At 40.0% G+C, this 14,622-nt stretch overlaps 1 protein-coding gene across 1 annotated transcript; it reads right to left on the bottom strand.

Moving 5' to 3' along the window:
- Positions 1-1,877: 1,877 nt before the first annotated feature.
- LOC110888718 lies at positions 1,878-7,280 on the bottom strand. The gene is made up of 4 exons (XM_022136229.1): positions 6,480-7,280; positions 6,158-6,359; positions 3,948-4,451; positions 1,878-1,933 (listed from the first exon to the last, which is right to left on the bottom strand). The coding sequence occupies exons 1-4, from the start codon at positions 7,278-7,280 to the stop codon at positions 1,878-1,880; spliced, it is 1,563 nt and encodes a 520-aa protein (XP_021991921.1).
- Between the last annotated feature and the right edge of the window lie 7,342 nt (positions 7,281-14,622).

Genomic DNA, 14,622 nt, shown 5'->3' with positions numbered 1-14,622 from the left:
TACAAGTGGTATCAGAGCTCATGAGAGGGAGTCATCTGATTATTTCAGAATGTTGGTGCATACGTTTATACTTAAATTGTTAAATCTTACTTCTAGGTTAAGAATGTGCAGGTTTAGCCAGGTTTCGATCTTGGACCTGAAGATAAAGAGTCAGGTTAATTCAATCGTGAGATCCAAGCTGAATGAGAGTGTGACAACCGTCACTTTTCCGTACATTCCGTACACTAAATGAACAGTGATCTGTGCTTTAATGAACGCACATAATCTAGTTTACAAGACAAATAAGTTTCTGAATTCCATGCAAGTGAAGTTCATGCACGCTTTATACTACAAAATATTGCTTATTGCATAAGTGAGAGCGTTGCGTCATAAATTAGTAAACTCACCGGTAAGACACACTGTGTCAGCAGAACTGCAGAAAGCAGTCAGACATTAGAATTAGGGCCTAGGTGTAGGTCCAACGACGAAAATACATTAAAACCCAAGAGTATATGCGAGGGTTACTATATATACATTTCGGAAGCTAAAATACGCACTAAAAAGCACCTGAAACGCACTTTAAGTGCCGAATTTTATAAAATTCAGCACAACCCAGCTTTTAAATACATAAATATCATGCAAAAATTATGATTTATCATCCAGAATACTTCCCAAGTGTCGGGATTGAAAGTGCTACAAAAGAATACTTGAAAGACACTAAACGGTGCAATTTAGCACTTTAACGGACCGGTATTTAACTGAACAACCGAGCGTTACCCGGAACACTAAAATATTTCTAGAAGCATTGTTTTTATTTTTCTAAGCTAGTTAGGGTCCCCGAACACCCTAACACATCTTATATAACATAACACACTTAACACTAATTTTTAACACTTGGAAGGTAACTAGATTAGTAACTAGTAATTGAAACCCAACTAGCACTACACCTGTAAGACTCTAATTTATAATACACAATATATATATATATATATATATATATATATATATTTTGTTTTTACCGACTAAATAAGAGAATTCATAATTCATTAAAGGACAAATATTAACATTAATTCTAGTTTAGCACATAAGTGTTTTAAAACCACCACAACACTAAAAGGATACATAAGTATTCCTTCTATTACAAAACCTATTACTAATGATCATCTAAGACAAAATTTTCGGAACTACTTCTTGAATGTGTTCGGTTCGTAAGCCTTTCCTTGATCATCATCCGCTTGGTTGACTTACTTGGAAGCTGGAAAATTAACAAAATAATAATATTAGAATTCTTTAGATTTCACATAATTAAAAGTACGCTTAAAACGGATTCGAACTATGTAATTATACAAAACTTGACAATTTTGGCTGGGCTCCACCGTAAATTACTGTGGTCACCGTAATTTACGGTGGGCGCTGGGCATTTATGGTTCTGCCGTAAATCAGTAGAGAACCACCGTAACGATTCACCCTCTACCGTAAATTACGGTGGCTACCGTAATTTACGGTAACTTCTGCATATTCTCCTGTTTTGCTGTTTTGACCCGTTTATACCAATTTTTGCACTTTTAAGTCATCAAAGCGCAGTACGGGACATTTCTTTGCAACAAGTATGACCCGTTTCGGATTCCTTGCTTCAACACACACGCTCCCATTACCGGTTTGCGTATTAATAATATTCTTCACATTACCCGACACACGGGTTTATGTCCTACGGATGAGGTACTTCCGTTACCCGGTTTGTACCCACCACTTTTAGATCGTTTTGGGTTGCCATTATGAAGTCCCTCATTTTAGACAACCAAACCAACACGACTCTAATTTGTTCAAACTAGTAAACCATTAAAATGAAAACTAAATCATCAATATTATAGTAGCGTTAACCACGTACCTTAGAGCTTTCACTTTAGACGAGCGTCCGCACCGGCTTGACTTCCCGACGCCTCACTCGTATTGCCTAAAACACACAAGCCAATTTTCATTAGAACCATTCGGTTCATGACTAAGCTTGTTACTTTACCAACACCACATTTGTGTCGATTAATGTCTTTTAGGCATTTTATCAAGCATCTTGTGTGCATGATTTCTTACAATTTGTAACTAAGTTTAACATTCATCATCTAGCCAAGATAAACATCAATTTAGGCAATTTCACTAAATTTTCACATCAATAATTTCTGAACCTTGTTCATAGAACTTGAATTACTCTAGGATACATCATAATCCTAATGTCTCACACTTTTCTACAAAAACCCACATATCACCTCTAATGTTGATTATGAACTTTACGAGAATTAGGCCAAATTTCAACAAGCACTCGACTAAGGTTCATCCCTATACACTATTTCAATCAAAACAACTATCATGCATGCTCAGATTTGAACCTCATGAATTTATCTAAAATTTAAGGTAGAACCGAATCATGAAATTTTGCATACCTTACTATTCCGTAGTCAAGGTGATCACAAATCTATGTTCAGATTCCAATTTGGACTTGATTCGAACCTTCAATTGATGGATTTTGTGAATATTAGGGTTTGAGGGGAAATCCCCTTTGTTGCCTGCGTTCTGGTCGATCAAACACACTTAGGTGTGTGTTTGATGTGTTATTTTACTAGTAATAATTGAAGTTCCAGATTTGACAAGTTTGGTCCCTCAATTATACATGAGCCATAGAAAAGGGCATTTAATTATACTTTATCATATTATGTTAAGATTTCTTACTAACTAGGTTATCTTTCCTAGTCTTTTATCTTAACTTACTACTGATATTTAGTTTAAAATGTAACATTAATATTTTCGGGGTGTTACAAGTCCACCCTCCTTAAAGAGGGTTTCGTCCCCGAAACCTGTTTATGTATATAACAAAAGTTTCATATACGTACTGAAAAGTGTAGGGTGTGGTCGTTTCATTTCCTCTTCAGACTCCCAAGTGGTGTCTGATCCTTTTCGGTGTTCCCATTTTACCTTTACTTGATAGACCATCTTGTTCCTTAAGCTTTTCACCTTACGGTCTAGAATTGCAATTGGTCTCACCGCGTAGTTGAGACTATTATCCACCTCGATGTCGTCATAGTGAATATACGCGGTTTCGTCAGCTAGACATTTCCGGAGATGTGATACATGGAACGTGCTATGTATCCCACTCAACTATGCGGGCAATTCGAGACGGTAAGCCACCCTACCGACCCGCTCGATGATTCTGAAGGGCCCGATAAACCTTGGGCTTAACTTTCCCCTTTTTCTAAACCGGATTATTCCTTTCCACGGTGATACCTTCAACATCACCTTATCACCAACTTGGAACTCAATTGGTCTTCTTCGTTTGTCCGCATACGCCTTCTGTCGATTTTGAGCCGCCCTCAGGTGAGCTCGGACTATGTCGATCTTTTGATTCGTGAGTCCGACTATATCCTTATGTGCAAGTTCACGCGGACCAACCTCACCCCAACATACCGGAGTTCAACACTTCCTTCCGTATAGCATTTCATACGGGGCCATACCGATGCTTGTGTGGTAACTCTTATTATATGAAAATTCGACTAACGGTAGATAAACATCCCAACTACCCCCGAAGTCAATTATGCACGTCCGTAACATATCTCCCAATGTTTGTATTGTTCTTTCACTCTGACCATCCGTTTGAGGATGGTACGCGGTGCTAATGAACAATTTAGTTCCCATTTGCTTTTGGAAATCGCACCAAAATTTTGAAGTGAACCGGGTATCCCTATCGGACACGATGGATACCGGCACTTCGTGGCGTGCTATTATCTCATTAGTGTACACTTCCGACATATTCTCTGACGTATAAGTTTCTCGGATAGGGATGAAATGGGCACTTTTGGTTAGTCTATCCACAATTACCCAAATGGCATCAAAACCACGGCTAGTTCTGGGCAGTTTGGTTCGCAGGTCCATTGTAATTTGTTCCCACTTCCAAACTGGAATGTCTAATGGTTGCAACTTACCGTATGGTTTCTGATGCTCCGCTTTGACTTGTAAACAAATCAAACACTTCTCTACATATTTAGCCACATCCCTTTTCATCCCCTGCCACCAGTAGTTTTGCTTCAAATCTCTATACATCTTAGTCGCTCCGGGATGGATTGAATAGCGAGACTTATGAGCCTCGTCAAGCAAGAGACTCTTAACACCACATGTGTTTGGGACCCAAATCCTATCATTCCGGTATTTCATCCCATTACTTCTTTCCGTAAGGTCTTTTACCATCCCTTTTATACGTTCTTTCTTCCAATTTTCTTCCTTTACCGCTTCGGTTTGGGCTTCTCGGATTCGCTCAAGCAAACCTGAAGTTACTATCAACTGCATAGACCGTACTCGAATTGGGGCGCATTCGTCCTTTCGGCTAAGGGCATCCGCCACCACATAGCCTTTCCGGGGTGATAGTGGATCTCGCAGTCGTAGTCTTTCACCACTTCTAACCAACGTCTCTGCCTCATGTTTAACTCCTTCTGATCGAAGAAGTACTTCAAACTCTTATGGTCAGTGAAAATAGTACTTTTCACACCATACAAGTAATGCCTCCAGATTTTCAAGGCAAAGACCACGACCGCCAGCTCAAGATCATGAGTCGGGTACTTGGTTTCATGCGGCTTAAGTTGCCTAGAGGCGTATGCGATCACCCTTCCCCTTTGCATTAGCACGCACCCAAGGCCTAGGTGTGATGTGTCCGAATACACTACCATATCCTCCGTACCATCCGGTAAGGTCAACACCGGTGCACAGGTTAACTTTTCTTTTAATGTCTGAAATGCCTTTTCTTGATTGCTTCCCCAGACGAACTTCTCATTCTTGCGGGTCAATTTGGTCAATGGCGCTGCGATTTTGGAGAAATCCTGAATGAATCTCCGATAGTAACCTGCCAACCCCAAGAAACTTCTAATTTCGGATGGATTCTTTGGAGGGCTCCACTTTGACACCGCCTCCACTTTCGACGGATCCACCAATATTCCCTCGGCACTTATGACGTGCCCTAGGAATTGCACCTCTCGTAACCAGAAGGCGCATTTTGAGAATTTAGCATATAATCTCTCTCGCCTTAACACTTCCAATACTTCTCGTAAATGGTTAGTGTGCTCCGCCTCGTTTCTTGAATAAACGAGGATGTCGTCTATAAAAACAATCACCGATCTATCGAGCATCGGTTTGCAAACCCGGTTCATGAGGTCCATGAAAGCCGCGGGCGCATTCGTTAATCTGAAAGACATCACGAGAAATTCGAAATGTCCGTATCGTGTTCGGAATGCCGTTTTTGGTACATCATTTTCCTTTACCCTTAGTTGGTGGTAACCCGGTCTCAAATCGATTTTTGAAAACCAGCTAGCGCCTTGTAATTGATCGAATAAGTCGTCGATTCTCGGGAGCGGGTATCGATTCTTTATCGTGAGTTTGTTTAACTCTCGGTAATCAATACACATCCGCATGCTCCCATCCTTCTTCTTTACAAATAGTACTGGAGCTCCCCAAGGAGATACGCTAGGCCGGATAAATCCTTTTTCAAGTAACTCTTGTAACTGAGACATTAATTCTTGCAGTTCCGACGGTGCCAATCTATACGGTGCCTTAGCAACCGGTTTAGCACCCGGGGTCAGTTCAATCCCGAACTCTATTTCGCGCTCTGGTGGCATTCCCGGAAGATCTTCGGGAAAGACATCTTTAAATTCACGCACCACAGGTACGTCTTCAATCCTTGGCGTTTCTTTTTCGATGTCACGTACCTAAGTTAAATATGCCTTACACCCGTGTAGTATAAACTTACGGGCTTCTACCATCGAGCATATCATGGGATTACAAGCCTTCTCCCCATAGATGATGACACGCCTTCCGCTCGGAGACGTTAGGTGTATCTCCTTACGTAAGCATATCACCTTAGCATGGTAGCGGGATAGCCAATCCATTCCGACGACTACTTGAAATTCACCCATGGACATGGGTATTAAATCAATGGAGTATTCCTCGTCATCGATATTCAATTTGCATTTCCGACATACATCACAGACAAGAAAACTTTTATTATTACCTACTTCTACTTCCATTGGCATAGGTAATTTCGTTAATGTAAACATGGGGTTTTGAATAAATCTATGTGAAACAAAAGACTTATTCGCACCGGTATCAAATAAAACACGTGCAAGGATCGAATTTACAGTAAATATACCTGTAACCACGTCGGGTTCCATCTTTGCTTCAGCAGCAGTGATTTGGAACGACCTTGCCTTAGCCTTTGGGGTTTCATTCCTAGAGTCAGCACTCTCTTTCTTTCCCACCAATTCCGGACATTCTGACTTTTTATGACCCGGTTGGTAACATTTATAGCACACCGTTACTTTGTCTGGGCAATTTGCAATCCCATGCCCTATCTTGCCACATGCCACACAAGGTTTGTTCTTGAAGTAGCATTCGCCCTTATGAGTGCGTCAACATGTTTTGCAACTCGGAGATCCTCCTTTCGCACTTCCCTTCTTCGAAGATTCAGCTACCTTTGGCTTCTTTGTGGGACTCGGGTTTTCATCCAAGGCCCTCCTCTCACCTCTTTCAATTTGCCTTTTTAGTTCAATCTCGCGTTCCCGCGCCGCATTGATTATATCGGCGAGGCTTTCATAATGTGAGGAGGTCATAAACTCCCTATATTCAGCCCTAAGCATGGTGTGATAATAATAAATTTTATGTTCTTCAGTTTTGACCAAGTCATCACAAAACTTGAGCTTATCCATGAACATCCCCGTAATTTTATCGACGGTTACACCTTTTTGTCTCAATTGCATAAACTCCTCCTTTATCTTATTTACCACTGCCTTGGGGCTATGATGTTTGAGGAATGGTGCTTTGAAATCTTCCCAAGTCATTGCCCTTATTGCTTCAACACCCCTTTCGTTTCTGAGATTGTCCCACCAATCCTTGGCTTGGCCTCTAAGTTGGCCAGTTCCATAAGCCACGAAATCACTTTCATCACAATGCATTCGTTCAAAAACACCCTCGATGTCGCTTATCCACCTTTGACAAGCAATTGGATCCACCTCTCCATTGAAAATCGGAGGTTTACATGCCATAAACTTGTTGTAAGAACAACCCTTCTTTTCTTTAGCCTTGCCTCTATCATTGGTAAGGTCTTCTCTTAATTCACTAATCCTTTCCTCCATAGTCGAAAGTAGGGTGTTTTGCATCCTCTCCATAAATCTTGGTAGGCTAACTTCGATTGCCCTTCCGACTTCCTCGGCAATCTTCTCTTTCAACTCGTCGGTAGTGAGGGATAGGACGTTGTCACTAGCACCTCCCGACATCTTCTTACTGAAATATTGAAATAATTCGATAAATAATCTTGTTCCATCACTCTCATGCCTTTATATGAGACTTCATACTCATTATTCGGCCAAGTGTATAACTTTGCCTTACTCGTTTATACTAAGTGTACTTCCCGGGTTCGAGTATATTACTATACTCCTCCCATACACTATAAATCGTTACCCTTTTAATCTTTTTAAATTAATTTTTTTTTGCTTTAAATAAATTCTTACCGGATGTTGATCAAGCCTTGAACCGAACACAATTCTCCTTAACCTTAGCTCTGAATACCACCACAACACTAAAAGGATACATAAGTATTCCTTCTATTACAAAACTATTACTAATGATCATCTAAGACAAAATTTTCGGAACTACTTCTTGAATGTGTTCGGTTCGTAAGCCTTTCCTTGATCATCATCCGATTGGTTGACTTACTTGGAAGATGAAAAATTAACAAAATAATAATATTAGAATTCTTTAGATTTCACATAATTAAAAGTACGCTTAAAACGGATTCGAACTATGTAATTATACAAAACTTGACAATTTTGGTTGGGCTCCACCGTAAATTACGGTGGTCATTGTAATTTACGGTGGGCACTGGGCATTTATGGTTCTGCCGTAAATCAGTAGAGAACCACCGTAACGATTCACCCTCTACCGTAAATTACGGTGGCTACCGTAATTTACGGTAGCTTCTGCATATTCTCCTGTTTTGCTGTTTTGACCCGTTTATACCAATTTTTGCACTTTTAAGTCATCAAAGCGCAGTACGGGACATTTCTTTGCAACAAGTATGACCCGTTTTGGATCCCTTGCTTCAACACACACGCTCCCATTACCGGTTTGCATATTAATAATATTCTTCCCATTACCCGACACACGGGTTTATGGCCTACGGATGAGGTACTTCCGTTACCCGGTTTGTACCCACCACTTTTAGCTCGTTTTGGGTTGCCATTATGAAGTCCCTCATTTTAGACAACCAAACCAACACGACTCTAATTTGTTCAAACTAGTAAACCATTAAAATGAAAACTAAATCATCAATATTATAGTAGCGTTAACCACGTACCTTAGAGCTTTCCCTTTAGACGAGCGTCCGCACCGGCTTGACTTCCCGACGCCTCACTCGTATTGCCTAAAACACACAAGCCAATTTTCATTAGAACCATTCGGTTCATGACTAAGCTTGTTACTTTACCAACACCACATTTGTGTCGATTAATGTCTTTTAGGCATTTTATCAAGCATCTTGTGTGCATGATTTCTTACAATTTGTAACTAAGTTTAACATTCATCATCTAGCCATGATAAACATCAATTTAGGCAATTTCACTAAATTTTCACATCAATAATTTCTGAACCTTGTTCATAGAACTTGAATTACTCTAGGATACATCATAATCCTAATGTCTCACACTTTTCTACAAAAACCCACATATCACCTCTAATGGTGATTATGAACTTTACGAGAATTAGGCCAAATTTCAACAAGCACTCGACTAAGGTTCATCCCTATACACTATTTCAATAAAACAACTATCATGCATGCTCAGATTTGAACCTCATGAATTTATCTAAAATTTAAGGTAGAACCGAATCATGAAATTTTGCATACCTTACTATTCCTTAGTCAAGGTGATCACAAATCTATGTTCAGATTTCAATTTGGACTTGATTCGAACCTTCAATTGATGGATTTTGTGAATATTAGGGTTTGAGGGTAAATCCCCTTTGTTGCCTGCGTTCTGGTCGATCAAACACACTTAGGTGTGTGTTTGATGTGTTATTTTACTAGTAATAATTGAAGTTCCAGATTTGACAAGTTTGGTCCCACAATTATACATGAGCCATAGAAAAGGGCATTTAATTATACTTTATCATATTATGTTAAGATTTCTTACTAACTAGGTTATCTTTCCTAGTCTTTTTTCTTAACTCACTACTGATATTTAGTTTAAAATGTAACATTAATATTTTCGGGGTGTTACAACACCCCCCCCCCCAACCGGTTACAAGACGAGGGCCCCACACAATATTCATTTACTATATTTTATTAAGATATGCTAGGAATATGCTTAACAAATATGCCATATGCTACTAGACTTTTATAAAAACAATAAAAATAATACACTTATCATCTTCATCACTCCAACACCAACACCTCCCTCTTCTCTCCTCCATGGCTACGGCCTCAACACCCCACGCCACCACATCACCTCCATTTTCAACCATCTTCATGCATTCCATGGTGATCTAGAGGTGAAAGGAACTAAGTTAGGAAGCTTGGAGCTCTCGGAAGTGGAATGACCTCTCTCGTTTTCTTTTATCCACCACTTTTCTACACTCGAACTCCCCTAGCCTTGTGCTAGTGGTAAGCACTTAGATCCTTGCATTTACATGTTGTTTGTAGTGGTTAATAGTCAAATCATGATGAAAACTTGTGAACACTAAAAGATCATGTGCAAAGGTCTTGTAACATAAACTTGAAGATGGAGAAACAAGATGAGTGATGATAAAACATGATAAATCTGGGTATATAAACAATGATCTGCTGTAAATAATATATGTTAGGATACAAATTGTTATTAGGACAAATGATGATCGTATGTGAGCGTTTTAGTAACCTCTACACTAAAAACAACATGCTTTAATAAAACGAAAAATGTATTTTCTGAAGTCTAGGTTCATGTATTATGAAATACGGTTCTAATGGCACCGGAATCATAATTTTTGGACTTCGTTTACTATTTTTAAAGTGTATTTTCGTAACAGCAGCTAGAGCTGCATTTTTGCTGCTGAAAATGTGTGTCCTATTTTCTGTCATAACTTGTATTCTGTGTGGAGTCTGATCACGAAATTTATACCAAAGTTGACCACTGATGTATTTGTAATACTCTCTTTCGTAAATCAGACTCACGATGAATTTTTAATGAATTATTTCGTAAACTGCAATCAGAAAGAGACAAATCTGATTGCAGTCCGGAAAATAAATTCTTATAAAATATTGGTAATGAACTGGACCCCGATATTTTTACACAATAATTTTTGGAACATAAGAGACATTTTATAAAAATTTGGGAATTTTTCGAATGAGTTAACTATTTTATTAAGATGTCCGAAGACAGCCCAGTTTTGTGTATTAAGACTGAAAGGATATAAGTATGTTATCTAAGGAAAAATATATATTATTTGATCACCAAAATTTTGTGCTAAGTGTGTGTAGTATGTATTATACATAATAGTGTATTAGGACTTGAAAATACGCTAAGTACTCTTAAGAAGTGAAAATACAAAATACACATACAACGTACTTAGACAAAATACATGATTCGGGTGCAAAGTGCAAAATACAGAATACTTATATTTATTTTTTAAGAAAATAATATAAGTAAGTCACTTATTTAAAAATATAACTTCTTTTAACACAAGAATACGTACACAAAAGATAGTGACTTGTACTTGTGCGACACAAGTCTAGTGACTAACGTTAATAAAACACGTTTAGGTCACGACGCTAGCTAAGCAAATCCGGTGAAGTTTACGACGCAGGAACGCAAAGTTGTGAGTTCATGCTCCCCCTTTTCTTTAACTGTTTTTGGTTTTATAACTCTCGGGGGTGAAATACATGTTACAAATATTATAATTTTTACAAGTGGTAAAAATACGAGAAGCACTCTTGGTGAGAACGAGTACCGAGTGCAATACGAATCGAGAATACAAAAATACGAGAAGCACACTTGGTGAGAACGAGAACCGAGTATGATGTGCTTTAAGAAATGCCTAGAAAATACTAGATCATGTGAGCATAGACTTAATACTAAAAATGCCATAAAGTTTTGGTGAAAACTAGTACCAAGCCATTAAAAACATTCAGTAATTAGGGACGAGGGTTAGATCTAACGGGTACGGCCGAGCCCCACTCATGGTCCTTATGTGACCTCTTGAGTGCTTCGGTGTCCCAGTCGAGGGAAATGGACACAGTCGAGGTTAATCGACACAGTCGAGGTAAATCGACACAGTCGAGGGTAATCGACACAGTCAAGGGAAATTGACACAGTCGAGGTTAATCGACACAGTCGAGGGTAATCGACACAGTTAAAGGAGAAAATACTAATGCTCCATAAGTCCTCACATGCCTTAAAGGAGCCAACACTAATGCTCCATATGTCCTCACATGCCTTAAAGGAGCCAACACTAATGCTCCATATGTCCTCACATGCCGTAATGTCTTTGTACAAACATTCAATTAGTACGTGGTGTACACAAGAAAACTTGATTTTTGCAGAGAATACTTTATTTATACAAGATACATACCATGTTTTCATACACGGTATGCAAAACGCATGAACTCGCTCAACTTTATGTTGATGTTTTCCAAAATTACATGTATTTCAGGTGACAGGATGGATCCTGGGCGCAAGTGTCGTAACTAGAAGTAAACTACAAGTTTAGATGTCATCCACTTTTGTTGAATTGTAACCTAGACGAAGGTTGTGTTTAAAAACTTAAATAACAAGTGTTTGTAATATTCAAAATTTTCTAAATGGATGAACATCATTTTAATCATGTAGTTGTTTATTATGGTCGAATGCAATGATAACAAGCCAGTCACACATCATACGCTTTCGCAAAAGACAGGGTGTGACAGTTTGGTATCAGAGCTTCGATTGTAGTGAACTAGGATTCCTTCTCGAGTCTAGACTACAATCACTAAAGTTCTCTCACAAAAACATTTTTCAAAAAGGTTTTCATTGCATTCACGAAAGCGCCAAGATCCACGAGTCAGACACTTTTCAAAGAAAAGACAAGGCAAGGACAATAGTGAGGAATACCCATAGAATAAAGTGCCAACCAAGGCATAGTCTACACGAGTTAGACTTGCCAAAGGCAAAATGACCCCCCAAAACGAGAGTTATACGTAATATGATACATTAAATTGCTTGATTATGCTAGGTAGCATATGTGTTATTAACATACATACATACAAATAAGTGTACGGAATGATTATTGACGTGAATAAAATTCTTTCAACTCCGACTCCTATTACTGTACGTGACACGCACGATGAAGCTATCGACCTCGCGTCCTTTGCAAAGCTCGTGGCTGGGAGTGATTACCAGACAAGACTCTGAGCTTACTTCCGTAGGAGATGGCTGCTCTTCCCTCTCGAACGTGAAGATGCTAGACTACGGTGGTGATGACGAGGCAGAGGCGGCGACCTTGAGCGAACTCTTAATCAACGGGACGAGATCCCTGCGACTTATGTGAAGCAGGATTGACGACATATTTGACTAGAAAAGGAAGATGAAGTATTCATCACGAAGGTGCCCCTCCAACTACTAGGAATCCTCTCTATTCCTAATCCATCAAATCATCGTGCCTATACGCGCGTAACGGTAACAAATGTTAGTGCGTGGACCACCGCAATGGTCCTTTCCATGACAAGGAGTTTAAGGACAATAGTGTCCCCTCCTAGATCGATCATCTGCTGGAACGAGAGAAAATTTGGGGTAACTGTGCAAGACAATTTATTATTACGGGGCCCACGTAATAACGACTTGTAGTGCACAGAAATCCTGGTGGACTCTGCGTGTCGAGCTAATGAAAACCACACCAAATTCAATCTATAGGTGTCCTCACCTTCATCTGGTAGAACAACACATAGATCAGTGCTTTAGCACGTTAGAAAGTAGGAAGCCTGTCTCAGCCTACTTCGTGACTGACACTTTTACCTGCGTACGAGACGTTTGAGAAAACGACATTTAAGCAAGAGAAGAGGAATGACATTCAGAAAGATTCAGCAACGTTACACTCTCTATCACCTCTACATGAGCAACCCCCTCTAAGGGAAAATGTACGCACCAGTAAAGCTAAAGACCTAAGAAAACCAATGTAGCGGGAAATAACTAAAACTTGAATGACCAAGGCAATGCAGCCTCCGGTTCATTTTATTACAAACAATAAGCCAAGTTGGCAAGCCTATGTGAAGGCTCAGTAACTATTTCCCCGCTCATACATTGAAGTATATATGTATACATGTGAAATTGGGGGATTACATAATGGCTTATGGTGCTATGTACCTCATAGACACCTAGAATGTGATCTAACCTACTTCATACAATTTTGGTGGAAGAGAATGCCGCCCAGGCGAGACACAAACACCAGTACGCTACCAAGAACAGAAGCCGAGCTGCAAGAATGCATCTCACAGGCAATTGCACGACATGAAGACCTCTGCTCTAAGCACAACAATGGCACTACTGGGAATAACCCTACAACTGGCTGCACCTATAAATAGTTCCTGGACTGCAAGCCTTTGAATTTTGATGGCACAGGAGGTGCCGTTGCATTTGTTCGTTGGGCAGAGAAGACTGACTCAGTTCTAAGAATGAGCAACTGTTCACCCTAACAGAGTGTTACCTATATCTCAGGGTTATTTCTAGATGTTGCACTCTCCTGGTGGAACCTTCAGGTTCAAACCCTTGGTGCAGATGCTGCTTATGCACTGAGCTGGGACGAGCTCAAGGAAATGATGGAGAAGAAATACTGTTCGAGGGCTGAAATCCAGAAGCTTGAGGTGGAATTCTGGAATTTGAAAATGGACGGGCCAAAGATTCCTGAGTACGTTCAGCGATTTCACGACTTGTCTAGGGTCGTCCCCTACCTAGTCAAACCGAAATTTAAAAGGATAGAACGATTCATTTGGGGACTTGCACCCCAGATCAGGGGCATGGTTACTACCTCAAAACCCTCAACTATTGCAGAGGCTATCGATATGAGTGTCACTCTTACTGAAGAGGCTCTACATGCGGGAAAATTTTCGGAATCTAAGGAAAACAAGAAAAGGACTCATGTGGAGTCGTCAAGCAACAAGAAGAGGAAGTCCTCAAACCTAAAGATGAGCACCTAAGTCAGCTATGGAAGCTCTAAAGCAAACAAAAGAAAGAATGTGAATTTGCCTCATGGCAGGAGCGCTGATGGAGCCACTAATAGGGCTGGTGGTAAAGTTTACTCGGGGACTAGGCTGAGGTGCAGGGAATGCACTCTTCACCATAAAGGTCGATGTCTAAAGCCTAGGTGTGGAAAGTGTGGAAAAGAAGGGCACAACAAGGACGCCTTTGGGCGAAGGACCCAAATGGAAGAAATAAGAGAATACCAGGTTGCTACAGATGTGGTGAAGCAGGTCACTCTAGGAAAGAGTGCCCTAAGAAGAAACAAGCAAAGAAAGGTCTTCACGATCGAAACTCGTGAGCCACGCCAGGATCCAGATGCGGTTACGGGTACGTTCCCAATTAACCACCCTTATGCATCTATTTTTAATACTGGCATCAA

This window comes from Helianthus annuus, chromosome 11 (genome assembly GCF_002127325.2).
Source record: "Helianthus annuus cultivar XRQ/B chromosome 11, HanXRQr2.0-SUNRISE, whole genome shotgun sequence".
Classification (NCBI taxonomy): Eukaryota; Viridiplantae; Streptophyta; class Magnoliopsida; order Asterales; family Asteraceae; genus Helianthus; species Helianthus annuus.
This window is presented reverse-complemented; position numbering and strand designations above follow the sequence as displayed.

Excerpts from the sequence above, each read along its gene's own strand:
- LOC110888718 (XM_022136229.1), bottom strand. The coding sequence starts at position 7,280 with ATGTCGGGAGGTGCTAGTGACAACGTCCTATCCCTCACTACCGACGAG. Across the intron at positions 6,360-6,479 it reads GTCCCACAAAGAAGCCAAAG|ATAGGGCATGGGATTGCAAA; the intron begins GTAGCTGAATCT and ends GCATGTGGCAAG. Across the intron at positions 4,452-6,157 it reads GGAACCCGACGTGGTTACAG|AAGGAGTTAAACATGAGGCA; the intron begins GTATATTTACTG and ends TTCTTCGATCAG.